General features: G+C 45.2%; 1 protein-coding gene across 2 annotated transcripts in view; it reads right to left on the bottom strand.

Moving 5' to 3' along the window:
• LOC107224287 (homeobox protein abdominal-A homolog) overlaps positions 1 to 13,123 on the bottom strand; it is a 29,261-nt gene extending 16,138 nt beyond the window's left edge. The window contains exons 1-2 of one of the 2 annotated variants that reach the window (XM_046730054.1): positions 11,132 to 13,123; positions 10,225 to 10,269 (exon numbers count right to left, since the gene is read on the bottom strand). In XM_046730054.1, the coding sequence (XP_046586010.1) occupies positions 10,225 to 10,269; positions 11,132 to 11,882 (796 nt within the window). In that variant the 5' untranslated portion in view covers positions 11,883 to 13,123. The remainder of the gene's footprint in view (positions 1 to 10,224; positions 10,270 to 11,131) is intronic. The other variant, XM_015664284.2, reaches the window with a different exon arrangement.
• Positions 13,124 to 23,936: the final 10,813 nt, after the last annotated feature.

Below are 23,936 nucleotides of genomic sequence, written 5' to 3'. Positions count from 1 at the left end.
TTTTCGCTGCCGCGATACGTGTATACGTTGCCAGCAGGAATTTGCCGGAAAAAACCGGAGGGAAGGAACAATTTTTTTTTTTTTTTTTTTCTTCCACTACCTTCAGATATCGAAAAAGTTTCTCGACCAACTTTGGTGCTAGGATAGCGATCGGCTGAGGTTTTGTTAATTGGGTTTTTTTCCTATACCCATTCTCGAAAGATGAGAAGGGAGCTTTATGGGGAAGGACTGAAATACAGAAACTAATTTATAACTTGACAAAGTAATAGCTAGTGGTGGTAGCGATAGGAGAAGAGAGAAGCGCGAAGAAGAAAATGAATAATTAAACAAAATCCGGTTAATTTTCACACGAAGATCCGTGGCAGAGACTTCTCATAGTCGATTAAACCCGCGGTTGAATTCCAGACGCGATCGTAGACGCATCAGCGACAACAGCAGCAGCAGCAGCGTCAAGGAACAGCTGATATTAATTTCAGAGGTCGTCAACATCCCGCGATAAGGTTCAAAACAAACTTTGTTTGAAATAGTTCGGCGAGATTAAAGCAATCTGGACAAGGTAGGAAGACGTGCGGAGGGGGTGAAATTTTGATGCCAGTCTCGTGTATGGTGGTCATGGTTTATTATCGCAGCGGTACGGCAAATCGGTTGCACGTATCGAGTTACCGATGCACTCGCGTAACACTCTGGCGAAAAGTTTGCCGGTTATCAGTAACGAGATTCGAACGGGAGACGCAGGAAAAGGAACGAAAAAACGCTTGGCCGCCGAACCGCAACTTGTCCCCGCAGAGTCCGATTGTCTCGCTTGACGCGGAATTACACGTGTAACTTGGAGTAATTGTGGATGTATGTGGACACAGAGACCTGAGCCGGACATTAACGCCGCGTAACGAGGCTGAGTGTATTATACACAAAACGTTTGAACGCGAAACGTGATGATATGTACATATACGTGCGTACATAATACATAACATTATATAAACGCTTGAACAAAATGAAAATGAAGAACGTGCATATAACTACGTGATAATTAGAGTAATTTACAATTAATTTGGGTAATTAACAACAGCGATTGAGTCATAAACCGCAGGCGTTGTTGTTACGCTCGCTCGAAATCCCCAACGAATATAAACTAAAAGTTGATAGAACACACGTATGCATATGTGTATAAATGTTGGTACGCACATGCGTGCGAGCGGTATCGTATTTTTATCCGTATCGACACTAAATAAAGTTTTATTCTTTTCCGGGGGTTGGTACGTAAATAGTACCATGACGTTATATGTCTGGAACTGATATATACGTACGCAAAATACTTGCACACTGCGCTCACCGCATTTGTGTTTTATCACATCAGATAGCCGGCATTGTCAACCGCATATAACGGCCGATTACCTGTAGAATTGAAAATTTACGTAATGACCATCTGAATTCTAACTGCAATGTTTGTACGACTTTGACTTAACGGAGTCAGTGTATTCAAAAATTTAATATCTGCAGTTGTAGATGGTTCGAAACCTTTTGCCAAATTTTGCAAAACGTATTTGACGGATCGGATAGTGAGTTTAGGGCGTAAAATAAGCTCTGCGATACTGAAATGTTAATTTGGTAACATCCTGAAGGGTGCGGCAATAAATCGACGGTTAAAGAAGTAATTTTCTTATTTCCAGTAGGATTCTATTTCTGCGAGTGCGCATCCGTTTCACGAAGATAGCTAGTGGGTAGATAAATCATGGACATAAATATGAAATTAGCATAAAAGAAACGAAAAGAAGAATAAGGGGATAAAAATTGTTCCGACGTTGACACGACGCTTCCGATTCTTCCATTGCTGCTCTACGACGAATAAAAATAAATAAAAACAAACAAATAAGAGAAAAACTGTTACCGAAACGCGATCGAGGATTTATCCGCAACCGAAATAAGAACAAGAACTGCGTTTCCGTTGGAATATGTATTATCATACAATATAATGAAGTCGCGATACCGCGGAGAGGAAGGCAGAAAATTTATTTCTGGTTGAATCCTGCGTTTCCGATCATACATATGTATACATACCTATACACGGTACACGCCACGAAGTCTGCTACGGGGCCAGAAAAAAAAAAAAAGAAAAAGAAAACCACCGACGGTAGTACAAACAGATTTGAATTAATGCCGCGTAGGAAGAGCGTCGGATCTCGGAATAACGCGTAGCTGCTCGATTATTTACTCAAAGAAAGAATACCAAGGTAAAGAGAAAAAAAAAAAGGAAAAACGAGAGACGGGGTAAAAAGGAAAAAGCTCTCGATCAAGGGCGCGCGGTCTCTAAAGATTTCCAATCCGCGCACGTACAGCAGCGGATCTTCCCACTAAGTCTCGAATCAGTATACGAGGTACTTTGTCACCGATCTCGATAGCCACACACGCTCTTTACAGGTACCCACGAATCACGTCAATACGTAGTCAATGTGGCTGTGCGTTTGCGAACGGTTAAAATAAGTCGTTCGATTAGCATAATTACACCGGCAATGTATACTCAAGTATTATCATGCATAGCTCAACATCGCTGAGGTTTTCTGCCCGGTGGCGGAATTCAGTTGCACGTCTGAATACCATCGGTTAAAATTGTTATTGAACAATCAAGTCCGGTAAATAAATGCCCATATACACAAGTTGCAATTTCTATTCCCGTTACCCCCGATGCCGAAGGTACGAGCACCGCGTATTATAACTACTGGTAATTCGATGCATGGCCTCTGAAGATGCCCGCTTTTCATCCTCCCGATGTAATTCCACCTGCACAGTTATGCACCTACACTGCTCGAACGAACTCAACTTGGTATACGAGCAGCGATGACTTGCCTCGTATGCCTTTTTTCCGTCGCGCATTATAGAGATAACGTTGACGGAATAATTGCGGTAAATTGGTACAGGATGATAATTACCCACTTCTGCAAAAGCATCCACAGTTGAGTGCCTTCCTATCTTCTACTTGTTCACCTCGGAATTAAGAGCGAATATTATTGTCATTATTATTATTATTGTTGTTGTTGTTGTTGCTGTTGTTATTGTTACTAGCTGTATTTGCAAGCATGGTCTTATATTCCCAGAATGCCAAGTGAGATGTCATGAGAAGAAAGAAGCTGCATTACAGATAAATTTCGCGGCGCATACATCGCGTGATTGGCAACTTATAGTTAATTGCATTGAAATTCGTCCAACTGTATTTTAATGCGAGACATAGAATGAATGTTGATTCTTAACCACGGATCGATTCCAGAGGTTACTTGGCTCCCGATGAAATTTGGGAAAACGGAGAGATCGAGGGAGTGAAGGAGAGACGAGCTGACGGGGGTGAAAGTTGGGTAACGGCGTGGAATTTGAAGGAAAACTAAATTCCGCGTTTTTACCATTTTACGAGGGAACTGCGTGCAGCGCAAAACCGGGTCCCGGCTGACCAAGCCTTTACTTTCTCCGGGCGTTCGTTGCCCGGTCGGTGATTTACAGACTCACGAAGCGCGAAATTTTTTTTTTGGTTTTTTTGTTTTCTTTTTTACACCTTTCGTTTCTTCGTTCATTTTCCTTCTCTCTTCCCCCTTCTTCCCCACCCATCGTCGTGGATCAGGTAAACTTTATTGAAGGTGGAGGAGAAGGGAAAGGGAAGGTACTCGTAGCGTCCAACAAGCATTAACAAAGGGTGCGGAGAAAGTTACGAGTCAAGGGTAAAAAAGGGAAAACGAGAGAGAGAGAGAGAGAGAGAGACAGAGATGGAGAAAAAAAAAAATAACACCGAGTGAACTAGAGAAGAATAAAAAAAGGAAAATAGCAGAGAAAAATTCACGACCGAAAGGGGAACCTGAAACGAGCCCCGGGGAAAGCGGACACGGACGGATGAACGGAGCGGGTTGTAAATGCCACGTAAGCTTTCTAATGTCACCGTCTCATCGTAGACTAAGGCAAAACTGCAAAACAGCTACGTTTGGCCAACTCTATACTCGTCCCCTTTATTTTCTTCACGTTGCGTAGCTATTCACCTCGAAATTCCAGACTGGCCGCCCCCGAAAAGAAAAGGGCGTTTTTTTTTTTTTTTTTTTCTGAAGAGATGTTTCATTCTATATTCTTTTTCTAGACGTCTGGTGCGAGAAGTTTTCATGTCGGCGATGGTAATTAGAAAGCTGCGCACACTTCGAAATGGGCAATTTTTTTCAAGACTCCGGGAGACATCGAGGGAGTTTTTTTCCCCTCGATACTGTTGTTTCATTACGGCACTTTACCGGTGTTATATAAGAGTGTACAATTATCCTTCAAAAGACACGAGCATTTACGCCTGATTATTATTTAACCAAAATTATACGAATTAAAAAAAAAAGTTGTCAATCTTATTCACTCGCCAATTTGCATAACTGCATGGATTCTTGTCTACCGTTAACCAACGTTTTGAATATATATATATATATATATATATATTTTTAAGCAGTAAAATCTTTCACAAATGATTATAGATATAGAATATCGAAAATATGCTGCTACCTCTGAAGTTATTGGGAAGAAGAGAGAGAGAAAAAAAAAAACGAAAGTAAATAAATATACAAATAAAAATTATTAAGTGAATATAAAACCGGTGAAGTACTGTAATAAAAATGTTTTACCGCGACAAATTTGCTCGAGACGGGTAGAGTTATTTACAAGTTGTATACACGCCGTTAAAATCGCGGCTGCGGTTTCGTCCCGGGTACATACGTAATACGTACATATACCTGCTGCATGTGATAACTAAATACAGGGAATCGCATCGAAAGGAAAATCGAGTCAGACGGTAAGGTAAGGGTTGAGAAGGTTCCTTACGGACTTGGCACGCGACCATGTGCAGTATGGGGTGGTGCGCACGCATCGCCGTGACCATAAAATAAACGTTTGGGGTAGCGTCGGCGGCGGCGGCGGCGGCCCTGACGGCACATAAACACTTATATAACGGCAATTAAACTGCTTTTAAGACCCATAAAACTGCAGTTTCAATAATCTCTGTGACAACACGATCCTGACCTGCCCGTAGTCAGCCTTCCGCTTCTTCTTCTTCTTCTTCTTATTCCTCCTCCTCCTCTTCTTTCAAGTTCCCACGCGACCACCGCAGCCGCCGCAGAGACCTGCACGAGATAGTCCTCCTGGTCTACGTCAGACGTCAGCTACACGCCTTCGTCTACAAGTCGTAGACACCGCAACGTACGGACCGTCAAAAACCCAAACAGACTCGATCTTGGGTTACGTGATATAACTTTACGCCTCTCTCGGAACAGATATACGCACCCCCACACCACCCCAGACTTTGCCTTGTGCCTTGTTCCACGGATCTTGTCTTGGCCATACGCGAAGCTGAGATCGTCAAAACGTGAAACGTCACACCGACGCAGTACCGTGCAGTCGTTGACACGATAAAAGTGTAATTGAACTCGAGGCCATGATTCACTCTTTTCGTTGATGAAAATCTTGATGTAACCGTAAGTTGAAAGCACCGGAAATTTTCACGGCTGAGTTGGGTTGGGTTAGGCTAAGCTGACGACACATTGAGTCGAGTGTTTGAAACATTACAGAGTGCTGATTTCTCACCCAAAAGATCGAAGTTGAACAGAAAAAAGCAGCTGGATGGTATACCAGATGCGGGAGTCTTTAACCCCGGGTTACAAAAAAGTTCCGTTTTGATCAGGGAAAAAAACCAGAAAACGGATTTATTTGCAGGAGAGTTTTCTTTCGGTACCTTGTACTTCAACCGATGCCACATTTGTGACAATTTTTCTATACGACAAACCCGTAACTTGGGTAATTTTTCTATCGAAAAACTTTCATGTCATAACGAAATGAAGAAACTGATTTAATAATTGTTACCGCGTTCGAATCGCTCGAGTTGTTCTTCACGCGAATCGAACACCGTAAGCATGAAATTACAGCAAAAGTGTTCGGAACCGAGGCAAAAGCGAAAAAAAAAAATTAGATACAGGATCAACCCTACGTGCAATGAGTATCTTCGAAGAACCGATTTGTACGCGTTTGCACGTACCAAAACGATGGTTCTGGTTATAGAGAGTGGCTGGTGTGTGTAGGTCGGAAATCGCGGGTGTAACGAACGCACAGACACAGTCTTGATATCACCTAAATATCGTCCATACGCCTGCCTTCGAAAAGTGTTGGTATGGAAGTTCGATTCGTTCCCGCAGGTTTTCCTCTCTTTTCGTTAGTTCACTCGGGGTGGAATTGAAGGGGCGAGGGGTTGTCATGGGCGGAGGACGCGGGGGGCCGAAAGGACGGGGGGCTGATCCTGATCCCCAGGCGAGTTGGGATAATACCTACAGACTCTGCACGATGCGGCGGCCATCATCGAATGCTAATGAGGGGTGGGTTCGTTCGAACTGGTGTGTTCCGTCCGTGCACCAGCGGGACCAAGAGCAGCAGCAACGGCAGCGGCAGCGGCAGCGACAGCAGCAGCGGCACCGCCGGATCGGACTGATTATAAATTATGCATTATCTCGGGTTCCAGCATCCCGCCGGCCCCCAACCGCCCCCCGCCACGATCCAGGGCCGAAAACGTGGAATGCTCTCTCCCATACATGGGATAGATTAAAACCGCATCCACCGCACGCTCTGCACCCACACTGTCACCGAATCAGCGGCACACACATTGCGAAAATTAAACTCTGCATATTATACACTTCAAGCCACCCTTTCTCAACCTCACTGCTGCATCTACTGTCACGGTATGGTAACTGGGAATAATTTCACCCCCATTTGCCCTGCACTCTTGTAGAAAAATTTTATTTTACGAGTCGATCGTGACAAAGATAAATTGCTGAGAAAGTTTACATCATTTTTAATGCTTACAATGACTTGTATTCAAAATAAGAGAATCAAACCCCGCGCCATTGGAAGAGGAATTACAATTCTAGTTATATTTTCCGTAAAGATAGAAGTTATTCAACTTTCTAGACGTCGTGTAAGTCACTGCAGGGACAAGTGCGAGTATGAAGGGCGAGGAATATAATCGGCCCCTATCTTGTTACGAATGCGTTTCATCCGATTTATGATTCCGAGGAGTTAAGAGTTCGACTCTTTCTTCCATTTGCTGCGTGTGTAGACGGTTCGGAGGAGGATGATCGAGTTTTTACGGAGGGAAGGGGACGCCCACGAAGTCGTGAAAGAGAATGCGATACGGAAAACGGGAGAAAAATAGTGTGAGGAGAATTGAGGCGGAGGAATAGGCGTGAAGAATGCGTCGATAGGCGAGAATAATTCAACGGCGTAACGTTAATTTTTATGAAAAGAATAAAAATATATCTCAGACGGATATACGTATCGGGAATATTAATTCTCAAAGTATAATTTATTATAGAGTAACGCGTCTTGCTTCGTTCTTGCTCGCTTCCAATGTGTTTTTTCAATACAGACTAAGAAGGATTAAGGCGTGACAAACGAGGCGCCGCAATCTCTTCACGTCGATTTATCGAGGGATTGATTGGGTTCGACTATGAGAGTAAAAAAAGGAGCGGGCATTCTTCCAAGTGGAATCGAAAAATATACGACTCTGATATTCGGCTTTCGACTCCTGCGTGGCAATAGACGGTACACATCCTTCGGATTCTATAGAAAGAAGTCTGATTAGTGAACTCGAGAACATTGGGCAGTACGTATGCAAATTAAGCACATTCCGCAAATACCTAAATATACCGAAATGCTCGCGCCGAATTAAAGTGCCCCGGCAAATGGATTCTCTCTAGGTTCGTTCGTTTAATGCAAAAACCCTCCGATAGACCGAAGCGGCGAATAAAAATTTCAACGGCACTCCGTTTACCAACGCCTCGGTGTTCCTCTACCACACCGGCTCGTCAGAAAATCGTGCTTGTTTTCTCTTTTATCCAACGAATGAAATCAGACAAAGAATCCGTCCAAGTTTCCCATCGAACGAGGGCATTTTCCTTCCATAGCCCTTCCAGCTTAGCCAGAGAAGGGCTTGGACAGCGAAGTCAAAATTCAACCGTCCAAGCCAGACCTGCGATGACTTGGATGCAGGGGTTCAAGTTTTGAGTCAAGGTGTCATTTCCGGAAATTTCGCAGCTCGGGAGCTGGGCTCGTTTCACAGGGAACGTTCTTAACGGTAAACACATAAAGCCTGGGGCGGCGAGTGTAATGATTTTATGGGTTTATGGTGTCTCCGGCGCGCGCTGCTACCCTCCTCCCCGTATCAATTCGGCTCGTTTGCTCCTCACCGAATATCACCGCTGGCTTACTAAGTCATTCATAAACACGTCGTATAAACCGGGGATTTCGAGTATACCTTAATTGGACTTCGAGCCTTCAGCAGCCGGGTCTTTGGGTCGACTTCATCGTTCGCGTCTAACTTTTGCGGGGAAAAATTACCCACCCCGAGAAAATATTAGCCTCGTAAAAGTTTCAAGTTCATTCTGAACGCTTACTTTGCATCTATCTAAAAATTTTTACGTGTATCTGTAATAATGTAAGATTACATTGAGGAAAAAAAATGTTCAACTATCGTTGTCAAATGGAGACAAAACTTTTACGGAATACAATGGACGATTTTAAGTCACGGAGTTAAAAATAATCGAGAACGAAAGCAGGGAATAAAAGTCGTTGACTCTTACACAAAGTTTCGATCTTATTTCAAGGATGGATTAATACGGAATTTTTTTTTCTTACTTACTTACTAACTCTATCTTCGATACGGAGATACAAGGTTGAGCGATTGGTACTTTTTACCGCTTTTCAACGAGGAAGGATAAAATAATTATACACAGAATCAGAAAAATATCTATCAAATGAAGAAAAAAAAAAAGATCCTAGTTCCGTTTCTCAATGAATAATAAAAGCTAAACGTTTTTCCTCCATGTACTCATCGCATGGTGCTCATATCTCAAGTACTAGTACTTCAGTCGAACCGGTTGGCTGAAGCTCAAGATACAAAGTTATCGGTAATCGTGTGCGTAATACGTCTTATCGCGCGGTAGTCTTTCGAAAGTTCATCGTCGCAACGGAGTGTCGATCGGTTAGTCAGTTTGAACGGCGTCACTGAGGTCGTCGACGACGAAGAGTAACGCATGACCCTGTATGTGCATGCGTGGTAAGTAACTCCAGAGATTAATTGAAGCGAACGAAGAATGCGTTACGTGCGTGATCGGGCAATATGAATACATGCACAAGCGTTTACACATAGATTGGAATACGAATGTAAACAAACAATTAAAGATAACTGATAATGAGCAAAAATATATATTATATACACAAATTGTACACTGTGTATGTAATACATTTATAAATATGCGCGGGATACCATTTCCGACTGTACCTATAAGCGCTTTTTTTCCTCGTCTGAATGATCGTCGGAAAAAAGAAACCGCTTGTGTCATAATTCCTATTAAACCGCTGTTACACGTCCCATTATTTTATCGCTACGATGACAATTCCATTGGGACAGAAACATTTACAATAATGGTATAACGCTACAGACGAGCAACACACATCTAGAGAGCTGTTTCGTGATAATTGAGAGACGATTTGATAAGTTTTGTGCCAGTTCTGGTGAAACGATTTTGATCGCTAAGAATTCTGTTACTTCGCGCGCACAAGAGAAATGTTCGTTGTAACATGTGTATACACAAGTATATATATGTGTATAAATAAATGACTACATGTGCGCAAGAAAAAGACATTCGTTGGGAAGAGCGACTGGTCAAATCTCACGATGGCTGCAGTTTAGGTCTATAACTTTTATTGCTCATAAATAATTCAGTGCATGATTACGAAGCTTTGGATCACCGATAATTAGATCTTAATTGATAATTGGCTAATAAAGTGGCCATAATATAAAATTCACCGACTCGTAAATCAGCGCGGGTAAAGGTTATAATACCGGAAAATAAAGCTCTTCAATACATGTGTATGCAGGTGTAGTAAATTGCGTTCGTTGCGCAATGATTAGGTGGGCAAATATTTTAGAGAACCGATCACGAGACGACGACGACGACGATGATGATGATGATGATGATGATGATGATGATGACGACGATCGTAAAATTGGTTAATCCACACGAAAATAACGATCTGACCAATCGATTTCAGTATACTCGACTCACACGTACAAATACACGCATCCTGTCGCAGCGTAGGTCATGAATAGTGGTAGTAGTAGTATTAGTAGTAATAATAATAGTAATAGTAATACGTAGCGGAAATTTTTATATGTACCTATATACTCACCACACACGACTCTGTCAAAGGGGCTCATCCAATCTGGAAAAAGAAAATGAAAAATTTTGATTACCAAAAGGGGTTTCACGGTGGTCAGTGCGAAGCCCGGGTATAATGGAGGCATTTAACACCGAGAACGCGCATGCTTTGCGCAAAGTTAACAACCGGAAACGCACGTTCTAGACAACGTTACGCCAACAAGATGCAATTAGAAATGGGAGGGTCGGACTCCTAATGAGATACGCAATGCTCGGTAGTACCTTGGTCCGGGGATTAAAGAGACCTTTGACGCGTGCAGGCGTCGCGACGGCCGTCGAACCGACGCCACGCCGCCTCGTACTTGCCGTCGCAACCGAATCCACGACCACGCACCGACATCCTTCGAGTTTTCCATGATTTACACAACTACGTTCGAGCGTTTCCACGATATCGATTTATGGAAAGCGTCATGTTTATCACCGTTAACAGGCATGCGCTGCAGATATAACGAACAATAAACACGTAGGACGTTCTCTTGGCTCTACGTTCACCAAACGTGATTAGGAACCGACTACGAAGGTATCACGGACGGACGACCACGTAAGAATTATGCAATGATTCTAAACCGCGGCACGTCGTTGAATTTACTTTCACAGTCCGTTCAGGCAGAGGTTGCAGCAGCTCGACGTTTGCCGACGGCAGTCGACTCGAGTTACCGAGCAACGAGCTTGTCGGATTGTCGGATGCTTGCGTTATCCATTTTCCGTTTACGAAAACTCACGTCAATGAGACGACCCTCGAGGCTTCGGCAAATATTACGGGGTTCGATCAAAGGGTGACGATAACAAGACATCGGGGGGAGGTCGGACAAAAAAGGCATCATGCGTGGCAAGAGCGTTAAAATCCCGAAGATGTATTGACTCACCGGTAATGGACATCCATGGATATCGCGGAATGTCCGGTATGCCTGGCTGTCCGGTGGTGGGCTGCTGGCACGAGGCGAGAGGATCGACGACGGCGGAAGCCGCCGCGGCCTGGTGGTAGAACTGGGCCGCAGCCGCCATGGAAGCGGAGGCTGCGGAAACCGCGGACGATGCGGAGGCCGAGGATACCAGACTTCCGGGTGTCCCGCCGTTCTGGTGGTGGTGCCCGAGGGTGTAGTTGACCATGGGGTCGCCGGCCGACGGTGCGACGTTTCCGGCCAGGCTAGCCGTGTACCTGCACGACTTGTCGCCGGCCGTCGCCGCGTCTACGGCCGCAGCCGCGGCCAAGGCGGCGCTCGACGCCGCCGACGAGCCGAACCCTGGCACCATGGATGACGTGGCCCCAAAAGCGGCGGCCGCGACGGCCTGCTGCTGCTGATGGTGGTGGTGGGCAGCGGCCGCGCTGACGTAAGGATACATTGCGGAACTGCTTCGAGCCGCTGGCGATGTCGAGGCTGAACTCCCCGAGTGCTGAGGACTCGAGCCCGTCGGTGACGGTGAGTTGTGCTGTGCGTAGTTTACGGCCGCGGCCGCTGCGGCTGCCGCAGACAGACTCGATTCAAGGCTGGATGAAGCTGGGCTCGCTGTGCAGGCCTGGACCGACGCTGGGTTTGTCGAGCTGAACAATTGCTGATGGTGAAATTGCTGATGGTACTTGGGTAGCATACTATCGATTATGAATTTCGAACTCATCGCTGCTCAAGAGCGGACGTTCGAGTTCCTCAACACCCGCAGCACTGCACGTCTTCCCCGAGGTCGCACCGTCCTCTCTGCGGCCACATGTTAATCGGAACTCACTCAATCGTCATGAAATAATACTCACTCTTTCAATGATCACCAACGGAGATTCTTCGAGCCCCGGTGTCGTCCGCTCTTCACCGGCTCGCCCAAGAAACTCACCCCGATACTCGATCCGTCGTGGTGCAATTCGTGTAATTCAATCACTCGGACCATCAGCGATCTTTACCTTCACCCTCCATGCACTTTCTACAAACGCAACTTGTCACACCACGCACAACAACCAGATGAATTTCCGTCATTCGCGGATCCGCGGGATCTTCGAAGCCTCGACCAGCTCCGGCCGTTCTCGCAAGCTTGAGGCGCGAAACGTAGCATGCACGACGATCGAAACCGAATCCCGCGCGCACCTGCACACCCCTGTATCTCTCCCTCTCTCGCTCGCTCTCGTTTCCCTTCCCGTCTCTCTGTCGCGAGATCGGGAACAATCTCGTCGTGCGAACGCCTCGTATCGCGTTTGTGCGTTGATTACAGTTCGCCGGACGAGCCCAGCTGACCGCCGGTAGGTATTGTTGATCCGTGGCCGACGGGTAGCTGGCGGAGTACCGAGAGCACGAAAGGAGAGCGTGGCCTGTCAGATGGTGGAAGCAGTTTCTTGCGTTCTTCTCGGATAGTCGACGAATCCTTTATGGGCCATGCATGAAGGTACTATAGCCCCCTATCCCGAACCCGGCGTACTACGCCACGGCCAACTAAATGTAACCCCTTACAATAATGGCGCCGCTTGTCTCACGGTCCCCTCTCTCCGAACCCGGCACAGCTGGTAAACAGAGGTGGCCAATCAGCGGGCGTCCTTACCCAGCAGGGGCCAATGGAAGCCGAGCTAGGCGCGCCAAGATGAATGGGTCTCGGTCTCTCGCCTCGCTCCCTCTCGCTCCTTCGCCTTCCCACCCGCTCACTATCGCTCCGTTACTCTCGCTCTCTCTCTCCCTCTCTCTCTCCCTCTCTCTCTGCCTCCTTCCTTATCTACACACTCTGCCCTCTCCGTCGAAGCACCGCGGTGGTGTACGAGTCGTGGGACTCACGCAGGCCTCGGTAGAGAGCTCACCGTCAGCTCGTCGTCGTGTTGCTCTCGGAGAGCGCGCGAACCGACAGGGTTGCAGTACCACGCCGCCTGTCAGTCAAAGGCCTTCGGCGCGTTTCCTCCACCACGTTCCTTTTTGTTTTTGTTGTTTTGTTTTTTATTTATTTTTTTTTATATTTATTCTATTTTATTTATTTCTTTTCTCTCTCTCGCTCCCTCTTCGCCGTCGAATCAAATTTCGCGCCACGTCGTTTTCCACCCTTCGGGAGATAATCAATCCGATCGCACGCTTCCGTCAAGTCGAGACGGAACGATGCACCAGGGTAACCAAGACCAAAAATCACCGAGCCTCCAAATGCGATGCACCGGGGGACCGCGTTCGAACCGTCGCGCGGCACACTCGGCGACTATCGGAAACTTGCACTGACACCGAATCTCCTCGGCGTGCCCGAGCACCAGGGTAACGCTCGCAAGGGCAGCATGGTAGGGGCGCGAACGGGTCTCTCAACTTCACACACAGACGCAAGCCTCTCACGTAGCTCACCGACACTGGTGCGCCTAGAATCCAGTCGTAAACACGCCATCCTCTCTCTCTCTCTCTCTCTCCCTCTCTCTATCTCTATCTCTCTCTATCTCTAGCTCTCTCTATCTCTCACTCCGACTGATGCACCGCTGGACATGTGTGCACCATGCGCACACGCTCCCACGTGTTTAATACGCGTACGCACAGGAACGTCTATTTTTACACTCACAGCGTAGCGATTTCTGATTTTTCAGAGTCGTTATAAGATCACGACGACGGAATGATCTACGTCACGCCGGAGGCGTTATACCCACGCTGCATGCCGCGGTGTTGACGCGATCCGCAGGCTCCTCTTCCTCTATGTTTTGGTTACAGTAGGATTAGAATTAGCCCCGTACACGTTGTAGACAACTCCGGATTTAAGCCCTCGAGACATCGTTGGGGTAGGTTGTTTTTGAACGAGTACCTTACCATATATGTACGACGTGCACACCGTCTCGCAGTGATGCGTGCAGGACGCACTCGGTATACAAATCACTTTATGGTGTACGGAATATATTCACGCGAGAGGATAATGCACGTATTAAATTAAAATCTAACTACTCACCAACCGGGATCCGGAGGCTTATCGCACCTGAAACAGAGAAGATGCGTTAAGCTATGTGCCCCCTTTTAATTCTGTACATGCGTACGTGAAATTATCGCATTGCTAGTGTTTTTTATGTTTATAGTGTCAAATGAACGTGAAGAGCTCTCTTTGCCGCAATAACAGGCCGCGTGACGACGGTGATGACGGTGATGATGATGATTCTCGATTCGACACCCCATCCCCCCTTTGCACCCGCTAGGCACCTGTTTCGGGCGGAGAGATACACGAGCCGCAAAGGGCAGGCGTGGCACAGGTAGATATATATAGAGACCCTGAACGCAAGGCTGAAGGACTCTGTCGAGTAGAAAACGGGCTGAAGGGTACCACACAAGTCTAATCTATGGAGATGAATGTCGGACCCTGCCATATCCCACCCACTTGAAACCACCTGATCTTTTTGAGAGGCCGCCCGTTAGATGATATTCAATATGGCCTCGGATGGAGGAGAGAACGAAACGGTGGAATAGATGATGGTAGGAATAAAGAAGAGAAAGAAAGAAAAGGAAAAAAAAAAGATTGAAAAAATAACGAGAGAAACAGAAAGCGAGAGAATGGAGAAAAATGTCTGCAGCCCTTTGTCGAGTCCGCGCGAGTTAATCTTTCTCTTGGACAGGAGGTCTCTCTCTCTCTCTCTCCTTATTTCTCTCTTGGAAAAGAGAGCAAGCGAGCGAGAGCGAGAGAGAGAGAGAGGGAGGCCCTATACAGCGGTAGGATGAAAAAAATTCAAATGATCTTTTTCTTCCTCTCCTTTTTATTTTACTTAAGATTTGTGACGAAGTAAATGGGACTCGATAAGAGTTAAGAGGGTCATTTTTCTCTTAAATATATGTATATCTACCTGTTATAACGCCTCTCCGGGTTATACATGGATTAACGAAGCTAGATGAGGATCCGTGATTTTGCGCTGGATTATGTATTACATGCATGTATATATATATATATATATACATACATATTTATATTCTTTTAATTTATCGTCGTTGAATGACATATGTAACTATACGCGCGGATAAAAGGGGACCGGGATTCTCCCAGACCCATAAATTTACTCACTGGCTCGAATACTGTATTCGTCTATGGTAGTTTTGATTTTTCAGCAATATACTGTGTGAACTCGTTGGTAGAGAAATTTTCACGCTAGTTGCGTCGAGCCTGAGTAACGAAACACGCGACGCGATTTAATTGCCCATTTTTGTACGGCCAACCACGGTATTTATGTCTAAATTTACGAAACATTATTACTCGCTTCCTTTATTCATCCATATTTCTGCGCAATGGTTGTTAAAATGAACGAGCGTAAAATTACGGGGAATAAACAATCGGGTACAACATCGATCTCTCGGATAGGTTCGAAGTTTCATCAGCTCTGATGTAAGCCTATTATATTGTTTTTATTTTCACTTATTTTTTCCTTTATCGTTCCAGCAACAACCGCTCTGTAATACAAGTTGCGACACTGTTAAAATACTCGCTGCTTACAAGCATCCGTTCGCATATCGAAAAACGATAAAGGTTACCTCATTTTATACACACACGCGACTGGAAAAGAAGACGGAAACCCGTTTTGAACATGAAATATTTATGTATTTAAGCAGTTACGCTTCGGTAATAAACTTGCCGCGATTTTTCGATGATGCATGGAAGCAGAGAATGTAGCGAGAGGAACCTACAAGCCGATAGTCGAACAAAAATTACGTATTACTGACGTTAATTCTCGCCTTTGCAATTCAAATTGAAAAATGCAAACGCACCAATCGACTAGTTTTTATATTTTACCGCATTCCATCATTCAGGATTTAACAGAGCTGTCGCTATTTCTCTCTGACATTTGACCTTCCGGCAATAAGACTTTGTAACGTGATAATTCGTAGCCACGAATACGCAAAACCATATAAAATACGTCTAATCGAAACGTAAACGGTCAATCTCTGAACCGAAATTCCAGCCAATTCCGTAACTTAAATCCAAGTGTGTTGAAACTGTGGTCAGACAGCGAGTGCAGTGTCCCTTGATTATACGTTGACAGATACCTACCGAAAGCCTCGAGATCGAATAAAACGTCTCGGAACTATTGCGACAGCGAATGGTCGACGCTTCGCGAAGAAGCCACCCATGTCGGCTGTCACCAGGAATCGCTAACCTACGTGACACGTCGCCTCAAACTGATCAATGAGCCATTCGTCGTCTCACCGCAAATTCTCGACACGTATTAAGCTACGGCTATACTTAGACCCGATGCTGGTGTGAAAATGAACTGATATTAGCATACGGATTCCGTACTGAACAGGTAGGCAGATACTAGCGCCTCGTAAGGCGATCGATAGGGTATTCGGTTTCAAATCTACGAACAAGAGAAATTGCTCAGACGTAGTTCTGGTCATTTCGATGAGTACGGTTTAGACCTGAGAATGGAAAAGTACCCGCCACAGCTGACAGCTTCACATTTTTTGATTTTTCAGATCACATACAAATTTGAGAACATCGATACTAAGTATGAAAAAACTGGATTCCTGTTTACAAGCAGTCAACGGAGATGGTCGGTACATTGGTACGGTATTTATCTTAAAACGGTTTGTCATGAATACAGTGAAGAGAATACTGAGATGATGTGACTGATATTTCTATTTCACAACACGGATAGGTACGTACCTACTTGCGAGATAAGGAATCAAAGTTATCGTTGAAAAAAAATTTGAGTAACGACTCGCCGCGTGTTTCAAAAACTGTTGTCATTAATTCGTGAATGAAATTCAAGCACATACAAAGTATCCACCGGCTGTACATATCCATAAAAAGTAAGATTAAGCGTCGTAGAAGGTGTAAATTGTGACGGTGCGCGTTAACAAAGCGGACTGCGACTAGATACACGACGATAAGGACGATCTCGGACGTGTTCCATGTCCGAGGATTCCGATCCGAGGAAGGGCTGCCCAAAGTCCGTCTCTTTGTTCCATCTCCTTCTTTTCTCGGTCTTTCCTCCTCTTTCCACTTCGAACCGAAGGTGTACGCCGGTGAGACAGACACATGGAAGGAGACGCAAGCAAGGAGTGAAAGGAAATGGGCGGCGTCATTGTCAGCCCAGCCGATGGTGGTTAGAGATTCGAATCCGATCGTTGGACCATCGCCGAGAGAAGACGCCCCAGAGATCGTACGTGGCACCTAGCGCACCATCTACGGGGAGATAAAGCTAAACCTAAGAACCGTAAGGCAACCCTTGACGCCTTACGGCCCGGACTGAACCTTCCGACAAAACTGAGAGTGGAAAAGCTCGAACGAAAAAAACCCGTCAACGCCGCTGTTCTTGATAGTCTGCAATAAATGAATGATCGGAGCTGGGGTCACAGGTGCAAAAGGGTCGTTCTCTCGTTCGAGAGACGAAACCACGCTCGTTCCATTTTCAATTGAGATGGTTTCCTCGGTAAACTGCACTTGTCTACTATGCATATACACTGCTGGTATTTCAACGTCCCGCGTTTCAGAAACCTACTATCGTTTTGAGCTGTAGCGAAGCTACGCTTCTGTACGTGCGTGTAAAATGATTTCAAATTCTTATCTATTTTTGCTCTCACGTTTCATTCGAATAGTATCGACACAAATATCGGTCTTGAAAGTGATTTTCACCGCGGTAATACGGTATCTGCGCCATTAACAGTGTGTCAATCTCGCGATGAGCTAGAAAGATCATTTTTTTCAGCTAATCGGATTATTTCTACGTGCAATTCACCCACTTTCGTTGGACCGAAACGTTGTTTCAATCTATACCAATGTGGAAGTAATTTAGAACGATGACATATGAATTGATATCGTCGAAGGATTCACTGAACACTCGAGACTATTCCTTTTGCTGTGGTCATTAAAAACTGGACACTTTATTTTCAAATTTTTCATGATCGTGAGGGGGCTACGATCGCTTTGGAAAAGGTAAAACAGAACCCCTCCCTTACCAACAGCCTTCGTGACGCTCAGACGAAACCTGGGCTTCGTGTACCTGAGGAGTTTTCCTAATTTTCTCAGCTAGTGGATGGATATCTTACCGACCGCGAAGCTGCTCGCAACTTGTGAAACGCGTCTGTACCTGGATCACAAAATGTATCAAAAATTCATACTCGACTGGCTTCATCCTTAGCCCCTAGAGATTTCTAGGCTGTCTGTGAAAAGTGTGACCATTGAATATTGCAAGAGAATTTCAACAAGCTGAAAAGTTAGTTTGCAAATTCATTTCATTAAAAGTGGCAGAGAATCTGTATAATTCAGTGGGACAACTTCGATATAAGATAATATCTTGAACAAATTTCAGTCGCAGCAAAGTAGCTGCGGAATGTTCAAACTTTCAATAAACGTACAAACTCTCGCGGGGCGATCGTAAAGCGGGGAAATTACCCTCGACATGTGCGGCGGACCAGATAAATTACCCCTTCATCCATATCCGCGATGAAGATTACTTGAAACGTTTTCCATCAAACTGGCACATTCTGGGTCGGATCATCGGCTGCTCATTCCTCTCTACAAATTATCCTGAAGTACGACTGCGGCTATAGAGGCGATATTTTCAATTAACCGTCCAATCAAGATGACATTCAATAACATCAACTGTAATCAACAACTTAATGAAACTTGTCTGTAAAAATAATTTCATCCCTCCACAGGGACAGGCTCCTCCTCTTCCATAACTCAATAATGTCTCCGAAAATTATCCAGCCAACCGTATCACCAAAATCGAACGCCAGCTTCGAATTAAGGGGTTCACCGTAGACCGCAGTTTGCATTTCCCTTATTTGAGTTACTCTGCGTACTGAGATAGTTAAAAAAAAAAAAAAAAACTATTTCATGGGAGTTTCGTGAGGATGGAATGAGAATCGCAAGGTATCGGTGTGAGGGGCAAATCCAGCATGGCGGGGTGGTTCGTTGAAACGATTTTTCACCCCTTGCCAGTGAGTTGGAATTAAATCCGTATAGCTGATTAGTCGCGGGTCGTTAATTAACGATAGAAAAGAGAGCAGCACGCGGAATGAAAACGAAAATAAACGATAATGAAAACGGCCGCTTTTCAACGTTGGGTAAAAGCGATGCGGAATGGCAATAAAAATTGATTCCCTCGTCGACGGCTCCGGCAGAAACCAGTTGACATCACGCTCCCGGAGATGGCCTCTCGAGGACGCGGCGGTAGAAGGAGGGATGCGAAAAGCTGGGGTCGGTGTGTAGCAGTTCTCCCGATGTGGGCGATCCGTCGTCGGACGTCGACGTGGCACAGATAAGCTCTCATCTCTCGCGACGTGTCCCTCCGTCCTGCGTTTCCCTTCCGAAATTTCGTTTCCCTTTCGCGAATTCTCGCGTGCTGTTCGCTGTCCGTGACGAGCGATCTCTAAGCTCCGAATCCTTGACCCACGGTGTGCATCCCTCGCGTATGTGAAACGGAAGCGAAGGAGAAAGAAGAAGAGGAAGAGAAAGAGAAAGAGAAAGAGAAAGAGAAAGAGAGGAGAGGAGAGGACCCGACTTCCCGGGAAAGAAGAGTTTTCAGGTACGTGTCGCACCCTAAAACCCCTCAAGTTCTCCCTACGGACGATTCGAGGTGAACCCTTGTCGCCCTACGTCATCGACGACCAACCGGCGCCGCAGTCGCCAACGAAATGCGCAGGAACTAGCTTGCGGTATCGAGTAAGTCCCTGCATCACACTGACTTTTCAAAACTACGTCACTCTCTTCGCTAGAAAAAATAACAGAATCGTCAGCCTATTTTTACAATCAATGAAATCTTATTCACGTTCACCATAAAAATGTTTCGCAAGCCACGTAATCGCCTGTACAATTGATATTTCGGTGTTATCGATTAGTAAATTTTTTTTCTCATTTCATATATACATATACTTCAAGTTTCACTCAAAATTTTTTTTTATCGGATACGAACACTCGTGACAATTGCAATCAACCAATAATCACCCCGGAAGTTTAGTCGTTCTGAAGTGAAAGTATTCTTCATTCTTCAAACATTATCTTAACAATAACTTCGAGATTCATACTGAATTATTATATTTATCTTTATCCTGTGAACTTTATACTTTCTACAGAAAAGCTTGACACAAAATTGTTAGAACGAGAATCATGAGTAGCACAAAATTATCCGTCCATAACTTGTACCGGTACCCCTAACAGGAATTTTATATCTACGGTATAGATCTGTGACTGGCAGAGCTGAATTTTACTATATTTCACGTATTTCATGGTTTTATTGTCGTTGTTGTTATTATTATATATTTATTTTTTTAATTACAAGCGTGATACCGGCGTGCAACAGAAGCGCGTGTTACACGCCAGTGTTTGAACGCGCTCGTCTCCCTGCAGGTGAGAAAATTTTGACCGTAGGCGATGCGTGCGTAGAGAAACACGCTGTCGACGGGCACGTGACTGCACGATGTGTGACGTAAGCAAGCAACTGACAGTCCTGCGAACCACTTAACGACATCAGCTGAGCGGACTTGTGACTCAATGCGTTTTACTGCTACTTTACGACGCTTTACTGCGCCATCAAAACATAAAATACCGGCGGGAGCGCGCACGCGCTCTTCCTCTCCCGCTTCTCGCACCCTGGGTTCCTCCGTATCGCTCTCTCTCTCTCTCTTACTTCAACTTTCTTTCTTTCTTTCTTTCATTCGGTATTTTTTGCCTCCTCGTTTCTCCGCTCTCTTTCCCTCTTTCGTGAATCGCCCCAAGAATCTGCTACGTGTCACTGTAAATGTTTTTGGAAAACCAGAAGTCGATGATAATATGGTGAACTGGCCAATTCCATTAGGCAGCATCCCGGCCGGGAGGAGCATCGAATAAAGCTTTTCAAGCGTCTCGCGTTCATTATTTTTATGGATTTTTTCCCCTTAACAGAAAAATGTAAAAGATCGAAATTGCTGAATAGAATTTCTATACAACCAGGAATAACGCATGATCGGACGATTTCCATGCTTTTCGAACACGTATGATTAAACTCGGATAAAATCAGGTACGAAAAGCTCGAGGAGAAAAGGACTGCTAGGAAATTCGGCGTGGCGTAAAGGGGGGTGGTTTTGTCGGGGGCGTGCTCGGGGGTGAAACCACCGAGGCAGAGGCAGAAGCATCGTGAGAAGGGAAGAGGAAAGGGGAATGAGGGAAGAGGGAAGAGGGAAGAGAGAGAGACGCGGCCAGGGGCGGGAAGCTGCGCTTTCCCGCGCGGAAATCAATAACCCCGTAGCCAGAAATGGTCCCTCGTTCGCCGCTACTTCCGAATATTCCGAACCAGTTTCTGAATTAAATAATTACGCCCAGCTCAGAAAGTAAATCTCACACCCCCTCACCCTCACCCTCACCTCCGATGGCCAGACCCTACTTTAATATTCCCGACTGTAGCTTCGCTTCCGACGGATCTCGCATAATTCAAACTACGACGTTCAGTATCCTCACTCTCAAACATTACGTACACGGCGGTGGCCGCAAGCTTCCATTACATGAACGAAAATCAAAAGCTGTTTAAGTTAACCACCCCTAAGTCTAAGTGATGCAATGTCGGGGTAATTATTAAATTTTATTAAATTAATTCAATTTTAGCACGATTGGTTTACGAACAAAGGAAGAAGAAAAAAAAAACTAATCAAAAACACGTGCCGGTAGTTTTGTATTAGCTGTAGCGGAGGGAGTCTAAATTTATTTCCTGGGTTTTTCAACTCGCTAAGGCTCGAGTGGTCGCGGTGAAATTAAGTTATTCGTCAAATGTATGGTCGGAGTTTACCAAGTTTTCAGACATTAACGGTAGGTGTAACTACGTAATCAGAGCTAGAATCGTCGCCGTGTAAATTACACGCACGATATCCCGACACGCAAAAGCTGGCAAACACACGGTGCTCTGTGTATAATTATATACCGGCTACACACGTAACTATATTGCGACCAAGTATAGATACCCGTTAATTAAGCTTGTCAAGTCAAGAGTTTGCTTACTGAGTTGATTCTTAAACGCTTTTATCCCAATTCCGAGGGAAAACAAAAAATTAAAAAAACCTTGAACTTCGAAGGTCAGTTTTCTTCACATCTTATTCGTCTTTTTTTTTTTTTTTTTGCACCTCGGAAATTCCCCTTGGAAGCCTATTTTACCTGAGGCAAAAATTCGCTCCGCAGAGTCGATCGACCGGGGTAGAAATTTTTGGCTAGGGTGTACAGTGGCGTCATCCCTCTCGGGGTGGGCCAACAACTTCCGTTGCGCTGTCGGGCACGTCGCGATCACATCCCTGCAAGACCGACCGACCGACGAAGGAGAGAGTAAAGGTTTCAGACGATTGGCAAGACCCTCCCTTACCTCGCACCCCGTAGCGACGCAAGGAGGGTAGCAAACCCAGGGAGCATCGTCCGCAAATGCAATCAGTTCCCAAAACCGACACCAGGGTCGTACCCTAACGGGAATTTAAAAAACCGGTGGGTTCGAAACCGCGAACCACAACAAGATCCCGCATTTCGCAGGGTTCGTCCCTGCGTATCTTTCTCAAGCCAAAGAAAATCGAAATGCCGTATTTCCGGATCGAACAACGATCGTTTAATTCGGTATTAACGGAAGATGACTGTTTTCCGATTGTCGGATATTTCCGCCAAATTTGGAGCTTTCTTGATCCAATCTACGAACGATGAGGGTTCGATCGACGGGGGTTGGAACGCGTATTTCATCCCCGTCTATGACGTGGGTTAAAAAATGAAAGGGTTATCGAAGTTCGGAGGGTTCGAGACACTCGCCGACATCTCCCGTTGGGTGGCCGAAACGCGGAGTCGGACACCTCTGCTTAGTCAACAATACAGAGCGCGTGCGGTAGCCGCCGACACAATCATAAAACTGTAATTGCCTAATAAAAACGTTATGACCCATTATCACACGGACGAGCACTACACCGCCGGGCCGAGAGTCTGAGGTGATATTTTATATACGTTCTTACATCTCGACCCGACAACCGCGAGCCGCTCTGTATATTCAAATTATTTCAGACAACTGGGTAATGGGAAATGACACAAAAGTAGGGGGGTCCCGTTAATTTCCGTCTTCTCTTATATCTTTCATTTTCAAACGCAATCCGCGGACTAATTAACTGACGGACATTTTTGCAAGCTCAAACGTAGTAAATCCATTGCGCAAATATTTCTGCTTAATGTGTAGCGCAGAACAGCACGCGTTTCATCCTTATTTCTGGAATTTTCTCATTTCAGTTCTCTGTACAAGAAGTCAAGTGATCGTCAGGAACTTCGAGCCGTCGGTCCGTTACTAAATATGCTCCGGGTGCGTGATGCTTTAGCAATACATATGTATGGTACTTAAATAAAGAAGATATACAACCACCAGTTTGTATTAGTCAGAGAAAGGTCGTAGACCTTTAATCTTCACTGAGTGCGTTTTAAATAACGTTTTGACCAACTTGTCGTTGGTGAGGAGTAACACAAGAAAAAAGAATAAATAAATAACAGATAAAGGATATCGTTCAAAAGTCGCTGAACGATAGCGAAGACTTTTATGGCTTGGCACTGCGATTGTTCTATGAACGACTACCAAGCGTCGGCTTCCTCTAGTTAAAATACTCTATCGCGGACTTTGCGTGGTCTCATCGCGTGTACGTACAATATAAGTATACCGGAAAGAGTGCTAGAAAACAATTTAATCCCAAGGTTTGAGAAAACGTTCCTTCAGCTTGCGAACCTTCGACAGTGATTCGTTCTTCCGATGTCCCACAGTCTCGAAGACGAAGAACCGAACCCGCA

The sequence above is a fragment of the Neodiprion lecontei genome, chromosome 1 (genome assembly GCF_021901455.1).
Source record: "Neodiprion lecontei isolate iyNeoLeco1 chromosome 1, iyNeoLeco1.1, whole genome shotgun sequence".
Classification (NCBI taxonomy): domain Eukaryota; kingdom Metazoa; phylum Arthropoda; class Insecta; order Hymenoptera; family Diprionidae; genus Neodiprion; species Neodiprion lecontei.
The sequence above is the reverse complement of the archived record's forward strand: the minus strand, read 5'-3'. Positions and strand labels throughout refer to the sequence as shown.